The sequence below is a fragment of the Perognathus longimembris genome, chromosome 3, assembly GCF_023159225.1.
Source record: "Perognathus longimembris pacificus isolate PPM17 chromosome 3, ASM2315922v1, whole genome shotgun sequence".
In the NCBI taxonomy this organism is placed as follows: domain Eukaryota; kingdom Metazoa; phylum Chordata; class Mammalia; order Rodentia; family Heteromyidae; genus Perognathus; species Perognathus longimembris.
The window spans coordinates 45,565,163-45,583,122 of NC_063163.1; the positions used below are offsets into that span (position 1 = coordinate 45,565,163).

Consider the following 17,960-nt stretch of genomic DNA (forward strand, 5'->3'; position numbering starts at 1 on the left):
GTGATTTATAAACTGCAGGATCTGGAGCTCTTTCCTTCAACTTCTCCTCCTCTTTCCCCTCCCTCCATCCACCAGTTAAAGCAAGACAGAGCACACATGAGCCCCAAGGTCAGAGTATCCTGTGAAGTCAGCCCCGAGGGGAACTGTTCAGAGGCTGAGGTCGATAATGAGAGCAAGAAGCCATCCATTCCCATCTGAAGCAAACAGAAACTGCCACACTCGCCATCTCCAAGGACAAACACAGTCCAGGCCTCAAGGTTGAGGGCTGGCTTTGAACCATGAATGTCAAAGCATATTTTCCAAACTTGCCAGGCTTAGGTTTCATTTCTAGACTTTTATTCTCCAAGGGGTGATATGGAAGAGAACAGACTTAAGAAGTTTTGAGCTGGGAAATGAAGTTTCCCTTCTCCACTGGTAACTAACCAGAGGGAAATGAATGCCAGGCACTGGTTTTCTCTTTGCTATAACAAAATGCAGAAAACAGATGGCCTGGGGTCATTAAGAGAAGGACTGGTCTTGATTTGGTCTGAGGATAGTCGGTGGTCAGCAGAGTCCATGGAGTCCCCTCCTGTCACTGGGTTCCTGGAGGTTCGAGCTTCATCGGAAGCTGGGAAGACAGACATAAATGAATCAAGCCTCAGAGCAGCATTCCCACCAGGGGCTGAGAACACACTAGATGCTGGAGTGCTGTCATTCCTTCCTAACATGATCCTAGGCAGAACAATGTCTTCATGGCCATAGAGACCCATACATACCACCATGTTTGGGCTCTATCATTCTTTCCATGCTGCCATGGGCCATCTTGTTGTTACCCCTCTAATAGTAACCTCTGTGTAACTCATGTAATAGCATGGGTTGCCATTCTTTCTGACTTCTGAGCTGCAATGTCAAAGGGGGGTACAAGCTTGGCACCATGTGTGCTAGTGGCAAGCTACTACTGGCGTTGGGCCTGTTGATAAGCTACTTAACCTCTCTGGGCCTCCTCTTTCCTGATCTGTAAAATGGGGAAGTAGTCACTAAATTGGAAGATTTATATCAAGTGATTAGCACAGTATCTCCTCTCCCTCAGACACACAAAATGCAAGCTTCATGGTGGCAATTAGTTATTCTAATTATGGGAGGGAGCCTTGGCAAAAAGGGACCTCAGGGATGTGAACCAAGACAGGAGGGAGTGGATAGGAGAAGGCTGGAAAAGGTAGAAGACCAACAACTGGCTACAGGACACTATCTCTATCCCCTCTGCTCACCATGTGGTTTCATTTGGAAAGATCTGAGTCTGAGATTTATAAAGTCATTTATCATCTCCATTTCCTCCTTTACACTAATCATTGTTCCAGAGACACTCAAGTTCAGAGGCGCCTGTGTTAGATGAGAGCTCGTGTACATAGGGTGTTCCAGAAAGCAAGCAATTAAGAAGGACTTCCATCACCATGCAGAGCTGTTAGCACCACTGTTTCTTCCTGACTTGGATCAATGATCCATTTTGCTTTGAGATCCTAAGAGCAACAGGCAGATTTCAGCTCAGTTAGACTGAGACAAGCTCCATTTGCTAATGTACTGATCATTAATGAATGTAAGTGATGACATACACAGAACATTTGGAGCTACTGGACCCATCTCCAGACCCACCTCAGTCTCAGGCCCTGAAGAGGTGAAAACTGAGAAGAGGAAAACCCAGAAGAGGAAAAGGGAGGATCTGGGTCAAGTAGAGCCATGTCCCTAGGGCAACTCTGGCAGATGACTCATCCGGAGAGTTCAGCTCATGCATACATTGGCACTAAACTATAAGAATCAACACTCATGAATCTCTCCAATGTAGCATTTATCAAGCCTACGGCCAAGGTGGAATTGGCTTAGTATAGTTCCCATTAGTTATAGGTTCATTTGATAGCTGTAGCATAACCTCTCTCTTTGTGTCTCTCTTTTTGTCTCTGTCTGTCTCTTTCTGAGATTGAATCATGTTCAGCACTATTTTATGCTCTTAGAAATTGCTATGAAGTTTCCCAGTTTTGAGCTTTTTTTGTAATTCCCTACCAATTTTATTATTATGCCTAATGTTCTTTATTTCTTTCAACTAGAGACTATTGCAATGTTACTTTTCTTGGGGATATTTAGTTAATAAATGTGAAGATATACAAGATCATTGCAATTTCCACTTGATAGCATTTTGTTATTTCAAAAATGAAAATATGCAGATTAAACAAAAGGCTTGGGCAGAAGTGTGGTTTCTTTTTCCCGTTGAAAACAAGTGGCCATCCGACTCCCATTCCATCACCACGTATCAGACCAACTGAGCCCTCCAAACCCAACATTCTTCTGTGCCTCAGTTTCTCTAGATATAAAAGGATACTCAACAAGACTGCCTTCCACTCATAGGCAGGTTGTAAGAACCTGTGACAGAAACATTTCCACAGAACAGAACTGTCATTGCCGAACTTGCTTTGTGTCTTTGTGACCATTCTAAAAGTGAGGGTTACTCTAATAAAGTGAAAATGGAACCAGAAAGGACTTTAACTTGCTAAAATGAGAGGGAGCTAAGCAAAGGAAGCCTTATGTTGTCCCACAGATGCTCTTCTGTGGCCTCCATACCCACTGTCTTCCATACCTCCAGCTCTGATGGCCATTCTAGTCTATGATACCCAGAATGACAACTGTGACTTGAAAGATTAGCTGTACTGTTGAAAAGCTATGTGCTTTCCCTGGTCACTCTCTTGGGAAAAGTCCATTCACACTTTTCAAGCTCTTCCTTCTCTAGAACCTTGCTGGATTAAAAACCTATATTCTATTTTTAAGGCTAAAATTACTGCTATAGCCAGGCATTGGTGGCTCACATCTATAATCCTAGCTACTCAGGAGGCTGAGATCTAAAGATCTGAGGATCATGGTTTGAAGCCAGCCCAGAAAGAACTGTGGAACTATGGCTCAAGTAATAGACTGCTAGCTGTGAGCACAAAAGCCCAAGGATAGCTCCTAGGCACTGGGATCAAGCCCCAGGAATGGGAAAAGAAAAAAGAAAAGGAAAAGGAAAGAAAAGAAAAATTACTGCTATGGATTTTATGAACCCCAGATAGAAAAGATCAGGAAATTGTGATGTCCACACTTGGCAAGGCCTCAGGAAAGCTAGTGAGAGGCTCCTGAGCTGAGAATAGGGATATTCCTGAGAAGCTTCCCCCAAACTAGCTGGACCCGAGCTAGTTGGGTCACATCTGGAAGGATGCTTGTATTGGTGGGACTTTGTAAAGGAAGGGGCAAGGACCCTGCCAGTTAAGTGACCATAAACCCATCTAATGATCATTCCACAGGAGGATTATAAATGGTAGGAAAGTTCTTTCTGTCTGAAAAAGTCCAGTTTGGACACCATCAGCAACTTCCATCAGGCGAACCACTAAACCCTAAATTAGGTCAGGAGAGGCCCTCCCCACTGAAGTTCTCCAGAGGAACAATTAGGAGTTGGTTTAAGAAGTCCCTCAAAATGGTTTAACCTGCCATAAACCCAGCAAGTGGACACCTATGACTGGATCACTTCCCAAGAGGAGAGAAGGGGTGTAAGCTACTAGCCTAAGCTCTGTGTGCAGGTTAGCCTGGAAAACAATTATAATTGTCAGGAGAGTTGGTTAAGAAACCGGTTGAAGCAAACTGAAATTTGCAAAACACATTAACAGGGGCCTGATGAGATGCCAGAAGAGCCTGCCAACAGGGACAGCTGGAAGGCCAATTTCAGTCAATGCTGAAAGGTACCCACTTAAGTGTCTGAGTCCACACCCACTGATCCCCCTCCTCCAACCAGGGTCAATACTCCTGTTTAATCAGTTCATTGCATGGAGGAGTCTCCCAGCTGACATCTCTTGCACTCAAATCTATACTGGATTGAAAAAGAAAAGTGCTTTATTGAAGTGTAAACGGGGTTCTGGGTGCTTCCTCCTGCTATGGTAGTAGGTGGCTGGATCTTGCATAAATTCAGTGAAACTCCTTTAAAGAGGGTGACAAGCATGGGCATGAGGTCTCAGCTAGTCCCCAGAGAGATTTCTGCGTGGTGTCTCCAGATGCTGCCAAGCCTCTGAGCATTGGTCTCCACAGGGGCAGGGACGGAGGCAGGGGGTTGCCTGGGTCTTACATCTAGGAGCTAAGTCAGATAGAAAGGCATGTCATCACATGTGGGGTGACAGATGTGATGAATGAGGTAAGCAGTGAATGTTCATCCAGCTCCCTAGATCTTAGGAAGCACAAAGATCCCAAGGTAACCAGAGCCCATGGACACATTTCAGAGCTTTCTCTGACTTTGGCTATGGAGGGAAGCACTTCTCCATCCTGAAACCCACGGGGTGGTGGAGAGTATGGGAGAGGGGGTCTCCTGAAGGAGCTCTCTAGTAGCCTTAACATCACAGAGCTAAGCTAGGCCTGCAAACCCATTAGAGTTGACATAGAAACCAGGAGACAGATGTGCATCCTGAAAGGCCTACAAGTATGCCTATTGCCAATCATGAGAGACAAGGAAGAAATCTCTGCCCTGGGGAACTCACAGTGATATCACCTAGGCAAGGTGTGGAAGATATGGATTTGAGTCACTTTAGGGCCTAGGTCCCAGCTGACTCTGAACCCATTCTTCCAGATCTCTGACATAACTCTATCATTCATCACACACAGAGGGCAAGAGATTTGTCAACACACTAAGTAACTAAAAATCTGTTCAGATAGGGTCCAGAAAAATCTGAGAGAAACATGGCTGGGCCATCATTAAGCTAAGACATCTATATAGAATAGCCCACCACCTGGGGGAAATTATGACATTGTTTCAATGCATTACTGAGAGTTAGCTCACCAGAATATAGTCAACCAGGACAACCAAGCCTAAAGGTCAAATCTTATTCCTTTTGGGTACTAGTTGTGGGGCCTCATACAGATCACACAGCCTTTCTGAACTCCAGTTTTCTTACTTCTGTGAGACAATGGGAGTAAAGCACCTAATATAAATCAGTTGTTCAACAAATGCCTATTCTCAATCCTTTCAGCTTTCCCCCCCAAACAGTTTCTCCTCACAATGCTAGGCTTGGTTTCTATGCAGAAATGAAACAGTTAGACAAGGTACAGGATCAAGGGCCTTGCGGAGAAATTCTCGACATTTGCCCCTATACAAGATGTGCTGTTGGTACCCTGTAGAGGGGTCATATGTGAGAGGAGTCTGAAAAGTGAATTTGTTCACCTTCTTAGAACCTGAAGAGGTCTTAGGCCCTCTCTTCTAAGCAGTATGTGGAGCTACCTCTTAGGAAGTCCAGTGGCAAAGACCTGTTCCCATTCAAGGGTGCCTGGAGCCACCTGCCCCTTTTCAGCTCAACTCAGACTCCATGCTCATGTGTTCTGCATGTAGATAAAAAAAAAGCTGCAATTTAGACTGTCAGAGTGCCCTGGCCACCTCTTTGTCCTCATCCCCTACTCCCTTCTTGCCAAGGCTGCAGTGCTGCCTGGTTTGAACAGAATGGAGCTGACTATTCTCAGTCTCAAATTCTGGGACAAGTCAGAGGGAAGTCTTCAGGCACTGAGGCTGTGACCTATACCCACAGCTCAAGTCACACTCTGAAAGCATTGTCTAAATTAAAGCCTCTTTACTAAGCCCTGAAGTATCCTAACTCTCCATGAGAATTGTTCTTAGGCACTGTCTTAGTGACAAGGAATGTTTTTTGACCAGGGTGTGGGGCATGGTCCTCTGGGACAGACATGCAACATAGCCTCTCTCAGGGCCCGAGTGCCTTAGGGATCCATGGGGATCATTTGGCATGAGGTTTCCAGAAAGCAGAGGGTGGTAGCCATAAATATTCTGCAGGTCCATCCCTGGTATTTTGTTATTCTTTCTTTATGACCATGGGTGAAAACCAAGCTGCCTGAGTCCTGAGAATAGCCCTTACGGGGCTGAAGGATTTACCAGGCCCCTACCTCAGGGGCAAAGCAGACCAGCTTTGCAACTGGCCCAATGCCAGAGTTGTGTGTAAAGCACCAGCAGGGGGTGGCAGGACCAGTACCTACAGAGCAAGTCATTTTCTGAGTATTAGCTTTTTGAGAAGAGGGGATAAAGGAACTTCTAGAGTGAGAGTACCTTGGGTAGGAGAGCTCATAACAAAAGTTTATTCAGAATACAGCTAGACATATCCTAAGACTCCTAACTCTACTTGCTAGTCCTTTCTGGTTCTTCTACCCCATAAGATACACGTCTGTGCCCACCAACGGTCTTTGGGAACAAGGGGGGTGGGACAGGAAGTATTTGAAGCCAGCCTGGTACCCTCACCACCTGCCACATCACTGGCACTGATGGTAATAGTTTTCCTGTCTTGCTTTCCCTGAACACTTGGTTCTGCAAAAGAGCAGAAAGGGAAGGGTGAGAACCACCACACATGCAGGTGCTGGGTCTCCAGGGGAGGGGCTCCCCATGCCTGTGAACCTGACAACTCTTGCATGTTTCCATCAGGCAAAGGGCAACTTTAGGGAAAGAGCAATTCCAGTGGTGAATGGCAATGCTGGGAGAACTGAGGCATTGAACATGTTTAGTGGACTCAGTCCCTAAGACCTGGGAATGTGCCTGCTTCTGAAAGCTGGGGATAGGAGCGAGGCTGGAGGAAGGGCTCTCCAAGATGGCTCCTTTCTTGCCCCTGCTCCTTCTGGCTCTCTTAATGTCAGGGTGCAGCGGAGCTGTCTCCTGTGGGAAGAAGACACACTGCTGCACCCCTCTCTGCTGGGCTACTTTGGACTTTCTTGACACCAGTTGTTCCTTAGAGTTTCCTGAAACTCACCCTTCTGCTCTTCTCCAAACCATCAGAAAAGCCAGTGTGTATCCCCCATGAAAGACCATATAGGGAAAGGAGATGGCTTGAGAAGAGAGGAAGCCTATACAGCAGTGTTCCTGAGTTCTCTCTTCCATCACTGGCCACCCAGCTGCAATGCGGATGGTAGCAGTCACTGGAGGGCGGGGGAGGGGAGGGTGTTGCGGAGAAATGCCCAAGGCCCCTGACTGTAATGTGGGGTCCTTCAGCAATCAACATCTGCACCTGTGTAACTATCCTTCCTAGTTCTGTTGAAGGCCCCAGTGCTATACTCCAGGGACCCCAGAGCAACCCTAAGAGATAGACATGCCCAAGCCCAAAGCCTGAAGAACAAGGCCGGGGCTTGCAACAGGAAGTCCAAGCTGCTATCTGGGTCTCTCTTCTGGAAAAATTCAGCTCTATCCTGGTGCTAAAGCCTCCTGTCCTGCCCTCCTCTCCTCTCCTGTCCCATCATCACAAGACAGAATAGCCTTCTCCTTTTCGCTTTGCCCATTTTTGACATCAAAGAAAAATTTAAGAAAATTTACTACTTTGTAGAAAACTTCTGTGTGATGAGAATGGCATGTTGGTGGGAGAGAGTGGGGGTGGTGTTGGTGAGTAAGAAGCCAAGAATATAGAAACTCAGGGGCCAAGATCACTTATGAGACTGGCTCTTAGTATTCATTAGACAGTTGTTTGTAGCTTTTTTTTTTTTCATTTAAGACTATCCTTTTTAGTGTTTCTATCTATACAACCTTGGCAAAACCAGTCATTGCTCCTAAGGATGCTCAGATTTTGTCTGAAGTTCTGCAACTATCCTACACTTTTCAAATAGGATATCAATCATTCAAATAGACATCCAGCAAATATTAGCTATGTCAATAAGGGACCCTTGAATGGGAAGGTTTGTGACTCCTGGAGCAGCTGAAGATTAATAACTGTCAGAAACTAATCCATTTTCTTCTCCTGTCCCCTTCAGAGGTTAGGAAAGGTTTGCATCTTGCTATAAGGTTCCCTTCAGGTCCACATTTCCATCTGAACTAGGTAGGCTGGTACAGGCCTGAGAGTGTGGGGTGGGCTGCTTCTGCCTTGAGGCAAGTTGAGACCTAATTAGATTATAGATTCTTTTGGGGGAACCAGGAGTCACACAGGTAACACTTATCACTGGTTTGCTTTACCCTAAACTCCTGCCTTGTCACTCCTGGAGCTGGGTGAACTAACAAATTTTGTTTCTCTTCCCAGTTTTTGAAGCCAGGAGAATATGAGGAAGGAAGGAGTTGATTCATGGGGAAACAGCCCATGTTAATGAGGAGGCTTCTTTCTCTCTGCTTACTGTAAGGTCTGCCATGGGAGGGCTCCATGCAAATGTCCCCCACCTGGTTAAGTCTCCACCCAGTTACCTGGAGGTAGTTACTTCCCCCTTTCCTGAGGTCACATCCTAATCCACCTGGCCACCGCCCCCCAGCCCCTGCCCCTGCCCTACATAAGGCAGGGCCGGGTGGGGGTCGCCCCTTCTCTCCGGCCCTGCATCATCACAGGCCAGCAGTTTGGTAATAAACTTTCTCTCTTGCCTGAATACCATGTGGTGTTCTCCTTTATTGGCTACCGACTTTAATAAACCTAACACTTACCTTTGTCATCAAGTGGAGTTTTGTGTCTTCCCATAATTTCATCCTCTGTGGCATTCAAGTTCCGAATCAGAAAGTATGTTGTCATTTTCCCTTTTCCTTTCACCTCAATTTCACCCCTCTCAACAATTTCAAATCCCTGATTTTCCAAAGCTCTGTACAGAGAAAACAATATATACAAGATATGAAAGATCACAAAGAGGGTGGTGCAAGAAGCCCAGAGGAGGAGGGAGGATCTGAGACATCAGCCAGGGCCAACAGGGGTGACAGGAAAGGCAGTGGAGAAAGGAAGGAGTCCAGAAGGTCAGATATTTTGAGCAGGGGGCCAGAGTTCTCAAGGGTGGGCAGAGGGGACCCACCCAATCACTGCTGAGCTACCACAATGCTCCTCCCTCCAACCTATCCCTCACACAAGCAGGCTCCTCATTTCTCCTCTACAACTTGGGTTTTACCCACCCTCATCCCCACTGCCTCAGTTTTGTCTAAATTCTTCTTTGAAACTCCTTATTCCAGATTAAGCTCAAGCCAGGAGCTGGTGGCTCACGCCTGTAATCCTAGCTACTCAGGAGGATGAGATCTGAGGTTTGTGGTTTGAAACCAGCCTGGGCAGAAAAGTCCCAGTGAGACTCCTGTCTTCACTTAACCACCCCAAAAATGGAAGTAAGTGGTGCTGTGGCTCAAGTGGTAGAGTGCTAACCTTCAGCCCTGAGTTCAAGCCCCACAACTAACAACAACAACATCAACAACAAAAACAAAAACAAAACAGAAAAGATTAAGCTCAGGCATCTCCACAAATCTTTCCTTTCCAGGGTAAGACCCCTATCCCTGAAATCTATGTCACAATCTAATTCTTGCAGGCAACAAAACAGAGTAGTTAGAGATCAGAGAATCTGAGCTGGCATCTATGCTCTTTTTCCTGGCCTACTTTGACAGGAAGCAAGTTATTAACCATTTCACCTTATTTTTCACATATGTGTTAGAATAATCCTAGTAGATATTTATGAAATTATTCAACAGCAACTGACTTAACATGAGTGCAAGAATTATATAGAATTAAATATGGCCTACTGTAAGTGCTTAAGAAACTGTAAGCTTGGGCCTCATATCTAAAATATATGCAGAACTAAAAAAATTACCCTCTTCCAAAACAAAACCGCAAAGAACCAATAGCCCCCTCATCAAGTGGGCTAAAGACTTACAAAGAGACTTCTCTGATGAGGAAATGAGAATGGCCAGGAGACATATGAAAAAATTCTCTACATCACTGGCCATAAAAAAAATGCAAATCAAAACAACATTGAGATTCCACCTCACCCCAGTAAGAATGTCCATTATCAAGAAAACTAACAATAACAATTGTTGGAGGGGATGTGGCCAAAAGGGAACCCTACTTCATTGTTGGTGGGAAGGTAAACTGGTTCAGCCACTCTGGCAAGCAGTATGGAGATTCCTCAGAAGGCTAAATATAGAACTCCCCTATGACCCAGCAGCTCCACTTTTGGGTATCTATCCAAAAGACCACAAACAAAATCACAGTAATGCCACCAGCACAACAATGTTCATCACAGCACAATTTGTCATAGCGAGAATCTGGAACCAACCCAGATGCCCCTCAGTAAACAAATGGATCAGGAAAATGTGGTACATATACACAATGGAATTTTATGCCTCTATCAGAAAGAATGACATTGTTGCATTTGTAAGAAAATGGAAGGACTTGGAAAAAATTATACTAAGTGAAGTGAGCCAGACCCAAAGAAACATGGACTCTATGGTCTCCCTTATTGGGAATAATTAGTACAGGTTTAGGCAAGTCATAGCAGAGCATCACAAGGCCCAATAGCTATACCCTATGAACACCTAAGATGGTGCTAAGTGAAATGAACTCCATGTTATGGAGACAATTGTTATATCACAGTTGTAACTACTTTCAACATCCCATGTGTATCTGTAGCTTCTATTATTGATGGTGTTCTTGTATCACCTTCCTGTGGTTGTACCTACACTATCTCTGTAATCTTACCTGAGTATATTGGAAACTGTGTATACTGGTATTAGAACTAGGAAATTGAAAGGGAATACCAAAATTGAGAGACACAGGGTAAAAAAAGACAAACAACTACAAAAGCAATACTTGCAAAACTGTTTGGTGTAAGTGAACTGAACACCTCAGGTGGGGAAAGGGTAAGGGGGAGGGGGGAGGGGGGTATGAGGGACAAGGTAACAAACAGTACAAGAAATGTATCCAATGCCTAACGTATGAAACTGTAACCTCTCTGTACATCAGTTTGATAATAAAAATTTGAAAAAAAACTGTAAGCTTGATTCATATATATACACATGCCTCTGTATGTATATATATACATATATATATATATATATACATATATATATATATACACACACACTGTGGTTCAATCCTGTAATCTCAGCTACTTGAGAGGAAGAAATAAGTGTCTGAAGACAGCCAGGGATGAAAGTTGGTGAGACCATTTCAAGGAATAAGGAATGCATGGTGCACATGTGTAAATCCAAGTACACATGAGTCAGAGTAGGAGGATACTGTCTAAGGCTGGGTTGAACAAAATCACAAGACCCTATCTGAAAAATAAACTAAAGTGAAAGGAGTATAGCTCAAGTGGTAGAGTGTGTGCTTGGCAGGCCCAAACCTTGAGTTCAAAATCCCAGCACTGCAGGAAAGAAAATAATTACAAATATTCTTTCTCCTCTAAGCTAGAAGTAAACAAATCTCTTCAAAAAAGACAAGATAATATGTGTTTCAGGTTTTGTAGGCCATACAGTCTATGTGACAACTAATCAACTCTGCTATGTATCAAGACATAAGCTATAGAAAATATGTAAAGAGCATGATTACATACCAATAAAAATAAGCATACAATTGATTATATATCACTTGTGAGTTATAATTTATTGTTCTTTCACTAAACTATACGTTTCTTGAGAGGAAAAAAATATGTTATGGTAGAAGTTGAACACAGTTATTGTCTAGCACAATGCATCTAAGTGATGAACAGGAAATAAAGCATGCTATTCCCCATCCCATGGGGGCTAGGCATTGGTAAATTCTGGAAGGAGAAGGAAAGGACAAAGGAAGGCATGAATAAGTCCATGCATGGGTACCTGTAGGCTGTAGGGCTGAGGTGCACTTTGTTGGGAAGCCCATGACTTTCCATCCGAGAGGCTGTGTTCACAGTGTCACCAAACAAGCAGTAGCGTGGCATCTTGTCTCCCACGACACCTGCTAAGACTGGTCCAGTGTGAATCCCCACTCTGATCTGTACAGAGAAAACCTCATTGAAATGAGACCATCCTTTTGCTTTTGCTATTATGGCATCATTTACATAAAGTGAAAACCGCAGATATTGAAATGTTTAGCTCTGTGAACACAGAACAATACATGTATCACTGTAATTGCCACCACCCCAACAAAAAGAACCAATTTCTTATTTATTTTACCGAAGATTAATTTGCATGTTCCAGAACATCCCATAAATGAAATCATATAGTATTCAGTGTTTCATCTCTGGATTTTTTGACTTAATATAGTGTTTTTGAAATTTATTCATGCTGTTGTGTGTGTAAACAGTTCATTACTTTTATTGATGAATAGTAAAGTTCCACTGTGATTCATCTACCCATTCTCCCTGAGAATGTATTTGTGGTCTAGAACTGTTACAGCATTAAAGGCTTCTGTAAAGATTTCTGTACAAATATTTTAGTGGACATATACTTTCACTCCTCTTAGGTAAATACCTACAAGTGGAAGTTCCACTTCTGGGTCATGAATAGATATATATTTAATTTTCCTATTGAAACAAAACTCCTGAACAATTCTCCAAAGTTCATTCTCAGTTCTCCATTATCTACTCTCACCAAGAAGGGGTCCCTTCCAGATGTCCACATGTCTCTACTATTTTGGCCTCTACCATTTTGTACAGGAAATGGCATCTCACTGTGATTTTAATTTGCATGTTCCTACTTGCTAATGATTCATATTTTCACACACATTGTCTATTATTGTATCTCTTTTTGTGAAAAGTCTGTTCAAGATTTTTTCCCTCATTTAAGAAATTGGATTGTACATCATTTATTGTTAATGAATATGCACTGTATATCTATTTGGACATATGAAATATGTAAGCATACAGTGTTTTCCATAGTCTGTGGGAATGCATATTCGTTTTCTTTAGTAATAAGAAATTTTGAATATTGTTGAATATACTAATTTGCTTAGACATTCATATAAAGTCCTAGACTAGGCAGTGTAAACAATAGCCCTTTGTTTTCTCACATTTCTAGAGGTTGGAATACTGAGTCCATATGGGTGTGGGCAGATTTAGTTTCTCCTGAGGCCCCCTCCATGCGTGTTACCATGTCCCCACATGGCCTTTTCCTGTGCAGGGGGCCACCCTTAGCATCTCTTTGTTTGTCCTATTTCTTCTTCTTATAAGGACATCAGTCAGGGGGAAGTAGCCTCTCCCTCAAGGTCTCATTTTACCTTATTTACCTAGATTGAGGCCCTGTCTCCAAATGAAGTCAAGGTAGTAAAGTCTAGGGGCTCAGCACATGAATTCTGAGGGATACAATTTTGCCCATTACAATAGGTATTATTTTTTTCCCTTTCCTGTTTACTGCTTTTTAAACTCCTCACTGCCTTTTTGCACTGAGAAATTATTGTTTATCCCAGAGTCAGGACCCTCTTTCCTATGGACTTCTTTTTTTTTTTTTTTTGGCCAGTCCTGGACCTTGGACTCAGGACCTGAGCACTGTCCCTGGCTTCTTCCCGCTCAAGGCTAGCACTCTGCCACTTGAGCCACAGCGCCGCTTCTGGCCGTTTTTTCTGTATATGTGGTGCTGGGGAATCGAACCCAGAGCTTCATGTATATGAGGCAAGCATCGTGTATCCGAGGCAGGCACTCTTGCCACTAGGCTATATCCCCAGCCCATCCTATGGACTTCTATCAAGAATTCTAGCTTTTATGGTTAGAATGCTCCTTGCCCCATACTTTGGAGTGTTGTTATCATGTACTAGGCAAAAGGCAAGGGCACCTCATAGGAGTATTTCTCGGTTCTCTTAACAGTAGCCCTTCATGGGCCACTGCCTTGCATTTGAGGGGGACCCTAAACATGTCAAGGAGTTCTCAACTCTCCTTCCCTAGTCCAAGCCTTTGGTTAAAGAATCTGATGTGTTTGGTGAAGGTCTGTGGGAAAAAAAATGAAAGATAGATGCCAACTATATGGCTGGGTTTGGGGGCGGAGGGGCTCTACCTTAAGGAACTAAGATCAGAGACACCAGGCTATCATTCTAGCCCTATACAATTGTGAAAAGCTCACTAAACTTTAGCTTTCTCTTTTCTTATATTTACTTCTGCCTGCACACTTTTTCTGGTGCTCTACTGGGATGAGTATAATCCTGATGTCTCCTTGAAAATAAGAATCCCTTTCTGTAATTTATTTCAGTTAGGGTTCTTTCCTCACTGTTAACAATTGAAAAATCTTCTAGGATAAGAACATCTTTTTACATTCTAACTATACCGTTTTGTCTTTTCAGATTAGATTTCCTTCTCCTTGAAATAAGATTGCCAATTCTAAGAAAAGGGCCTGTTAATATGTCTCTGAATCCTTCAAAGCAACTCATAATACTATCTCTTTCATGCATGCTATGTTTTCCTCAAATGAATACTAAAGAATGCATGAATAAAAGAAGAAAACATCTCAATACATACTAGTTGAGAAATGGTGGCACAATTCTCTAAAGAGATAAAGTGCATTAGTCTTTGCCCCTAGAATAAATCACGTAATAAATTGTTCCTGATGGCTGGGTAATGATGTGCCTATGTCTCTATTCCTAGCTCAGAACTGCTAACATACTATCCTCATTGTTTGGAAATTTAGTACTTTAATTTTATTCTTATTGGTGCAGCATTATTTTCATTGATTGCGACTCTCTTCCATTCCTCTTTCTATTCACAGCACATATTTCCATCCCTCTCCACCCCCCCACCATGGCTTACATTACAGTCTTCAAAAGAAAGGCTCATCATCTCTTATCTGACCTTCTTATTTCTACTCCCTCATCACCTTCCCATTCTGATTTTACTTATTACATGGGAGGTTTTTTCCAGCAGATGTGCACTATGAGTTGCCAGTATGTCAAGGAAGTGTGATTGTTTTATTCTAGTGGTGGCCTAAAGCCAGTTTACTTAGAAGACTACAGTGGACATTCTAGCCAAGAGCCACACTATTCTCAGCCTCCCAACCTCTATGATGAAGGTGGGTAAAACATTTTCAGAACCACCCAAAAGGGTTAGAACTTGAAAAAATCATTTTCTATCTTAAAATTGGTTTTATTTTCAGTCAGCTATTAAGTTTAGTTTGAGTTTGGGCATGAGCAGGTCCAGGTTGTGTGTGTAAAAAGGCAGAGAACAGGCTCTGAGCCATCTCAGGGGGGATCAGGATCTGCTGTTGGCAAAAGAGGACTTTTACTTCTCAGCTCCCAAACTGTTCAACTTCTATCACGTGAATAAATGTCCATGCATGGAAGAGTGGTTTCCTGAGAGAAAGGCAAGCAGATGTCGTGCTAACAATGCATGGTGGAAGGAAAGCCATCCTGAAAATCTTAGGGCATCACCATGCCTGAGTTGCAGACAGGAGGCAGCTTCACACCTCAGCCTGAGCTCTAAACTGTCAGACGGCATGTTGGAGACGCAGTTTTCCCAAACGGGGGGACGCAGGGGGGTGAGTTGGCTGTGCTGTAAACCTGAGCCACCTGTTGAAATGCTTGAACAAAAAAAGCAGGAATTATAAATGAGCTGGCTTTCAAAATAAATGGAGCCCCACAAGGTAAATAGAGAGATGTGCCTAGCACCATCCTGAGTTATAAACAAAGGAGGGTTGCAGTGAGCCACAGGGAAAAAAATCCATAGCTTTTTCTGAAATTTGAGAGGAACTGAGACCCTAGTACCTATAGGTAGATAGATGATAGATGGAGAGATAATCTTTTTCTTAGACACATATGCAAGAGAAGAAAAGCTTTGGAGAAATTCTCCATTTTAAATACATTCTGTTGTCAGCTGAGCAGAGAATTCCACTTTCATATGAGACATGCTTGTATGAAGCAAGGCATTCAATTTTGCCCTCTACCTGGATGGGTTCTCCAGAAACAGGATTCATCACTTCTTTTGCAGAAATTCTCATCCCCAAGGCAAAATTCGCCACCCGTTGAGCATGGCTTCCAGTAGGAACTGGCACTCCACCCACCACCATGTAAGCATCGCCTATTGTTTCCACCTGCCAGGAGAAAAAAGTACTCAGAGAGATTCCTTCATGTACTAAACATATCACTAAATATGCTTTTAATTCCTCATATATTCAGACAAGAGCCTGTTAGAGCTGTGACTTCCTGCTAAGGGTTTGAGGAACATGAAAGAGGTGGAAAGAAGGGATATGACTCTGAAAACCATGGAAGAGCCACCAAGGACTTCCTCTTTTTTATTTTTTTACAGTACTGGGGTTTGAACTCAGGACCTCATACTTGCTAGGCATGTGCGCTACCACTGAGCCATACATCCAGCCCAGTCTTTTACTTGTTAATTTCAGGATAGGACTTGCTTCCTTCCGGGGCATGTGCCTGAGACATGATCCTCCTTCCATGAGCTTCCTGTTGTAGCTGGAATCACAGATCCATGCCACTTCATACAGCTTTCCTTCTATGAAAATTGGGTTTCATAGATTTTTTTCTCCCATGTGGCTTGAAATGACAAACACGCTCTACTGTGCTCAGCTGTGGGTTAGGAAGGGATTCTTTTTTTTTTATTATTATTTCTTTTATTTTGCCAGTCCTGGGGCTTGGACTCAGGGCCTGAGCACTGTCCCTAGCTTCCTTTTTGCTCAAAGATAGCACTCTACTCTACTTGAGCCACAGTGCCACTTCTGGCTTTTTCTGTTTATGTGGTGCTGAGGAATCGAACCCAGGGCTTCATGCATGCAAGGCAAGCATTCTACCACTAAGCCATATTCCCAGCCAGGAAGGGATTCTTGAGAAGTTTTCTGCCTAGGCTTTCCCTGTACCATGTTCCTCCTATTTTTAGCCTCCCAACTAGCTAAGATTACAGGTATGATCCATTGGTGCCTAGCTCCTTTTTCTTTTCTTTTCTGCTGAAGCTAGAACCTGGCATCTCATGAATGCCAGGCAAGTGCTCTATCCCTAAGCTACATCCTATCTCCCTTTCTGCTTTTAGTGGAAACAAATCCCAGAGAAGATGAACATCCTGGGATAGTCATGTGATGATTTTAGATAGTACTTTTTGGAATGAGAGTTTTTGTTGAATTCAGGAGCAGAAAACTTCTCAAGGGCACCAAAGCATCATCTTAAGCAGATATTATGAAGAGGTTCCTAAGAAACAAATTCATGGTCTGGAAATATGGTATAAGTGGTAAGGTGCTTCCTAGCATGTATGAGGGTCTGGGTTCAATCCCCAGTCGGGGGTGGGGGGCGGGGGAAACAACCTAAAATTCCTGAAGTACTTTCAATTCCCCTTTGACTCTTCTCTTTATCCTACTTCCATTCACACTAAGACTAGTGCAGATATAGGCAAAGAAAGACTTAGAATCAAGTGTCTGCCTGCCCTGACACATGCCACATGAACTGCTCCCAGCTCCTTCCCACACTCACTTTGTAGACATCATGGATACTGGTTAGTCTGTCAAACTTGGAGTACATGGAATTCAGCATGTTCACTATCTGGATAGGTTCACAGGCAGCACAGATGTTAGTAAAGGTTACCACATCACTGAAAAGGATCGTGCAGGTTTCAAATTCTCCTGCAACAGAAAGAATTGTCAATGATAGCCAAGGATGGAGAATAATAAATCTGTGGATTTTGGATGCAAATGCTCTCATATTCTTCTCACCCTCCTGACCTTGTTTTATATCCTTTATTGGCTTCTCATCCTCTCTGAATATTAGATATTCCTGACTTTCATCTCATTTCATATTTTCCAGATGTTTATAAAAATCATTCATAGGATCTATGATTAGCCATCACCCACAGAGTGGTAACTCCTCTACCCTGTAGCTCTATGCTAGAACTTTTTCTTGAGCTCTCTGGTAACTCCTGCACTACATGGAGAATCCCACAGACGTTTCAGAGTCTACTCTGACCTTGTTTCCCCATCAGCTCTGTACTTCTTTCTGCTCCATCTTGGGACAAAGCATCATGTGTTTTTCTGCTGGCAATCTCAGACTCCTCGCTGACTCCCACCTTTGACCTTCCTTCCCCACACATCAGGATGCCAGCCTGCTGTCTCTCCCTGCACCACCTCAGCACAGGCCTTAACCCTCACTCAGCCTGTCCCACTCTGCTGCATTAGCTACACCACAGCCCCATCTGCACTTTCAAAACTAAGCACTTCCATGCCAAGAGAAACAAACGCCAGTGAATTGCTACTACTAACAAAGTAAAGCCAGTTTCTTTTACCAGGATGATCCAGATTTATCACTACATCTCTTGACCCTCATTCT

General features: G+C 43.4%; 1 protein-coding gene across 1 annotated transcript in view; it reads right to left on the reverse strand.

Moving 5' to 3' along the window:
• Nucleotides 1-461: 461 nt before the first annotated feature.
• The window catches only part of LOC125347592 (guanylate cyclase soluble subunit beta-2-like), a 43,033-nt gene continuing 25,534 nt past the window's right edge, over nt 462-17,960 (reverse strand). Inside the window, exons 9-14 of the mRNA XM_048340594.1 lie at nt 17,112-17,260; nt 15,581-15,727; nt 11,558-11,712; nt 8,420-8,571; nt 6,278-6,343; nt 462-607 (exon numbers count right to left, since the gene is read on the reverse strand). Coding sequence (XP_048196551.1) covers nt 462-607; nt 6,278-6,343; nt 8,420-8,571; nt 11,558-11,712; nt 15,581-15,727; nt 17,112-17,260 — 815 coding nt within the window. The remainder of the gene's footprint in view (nt 608-6,277; nt 6,344-8,419; nt 8,572-11,557; nt 11,713-15,580; nt 15,728-17,111; nt 17,261-17,960) is intronic.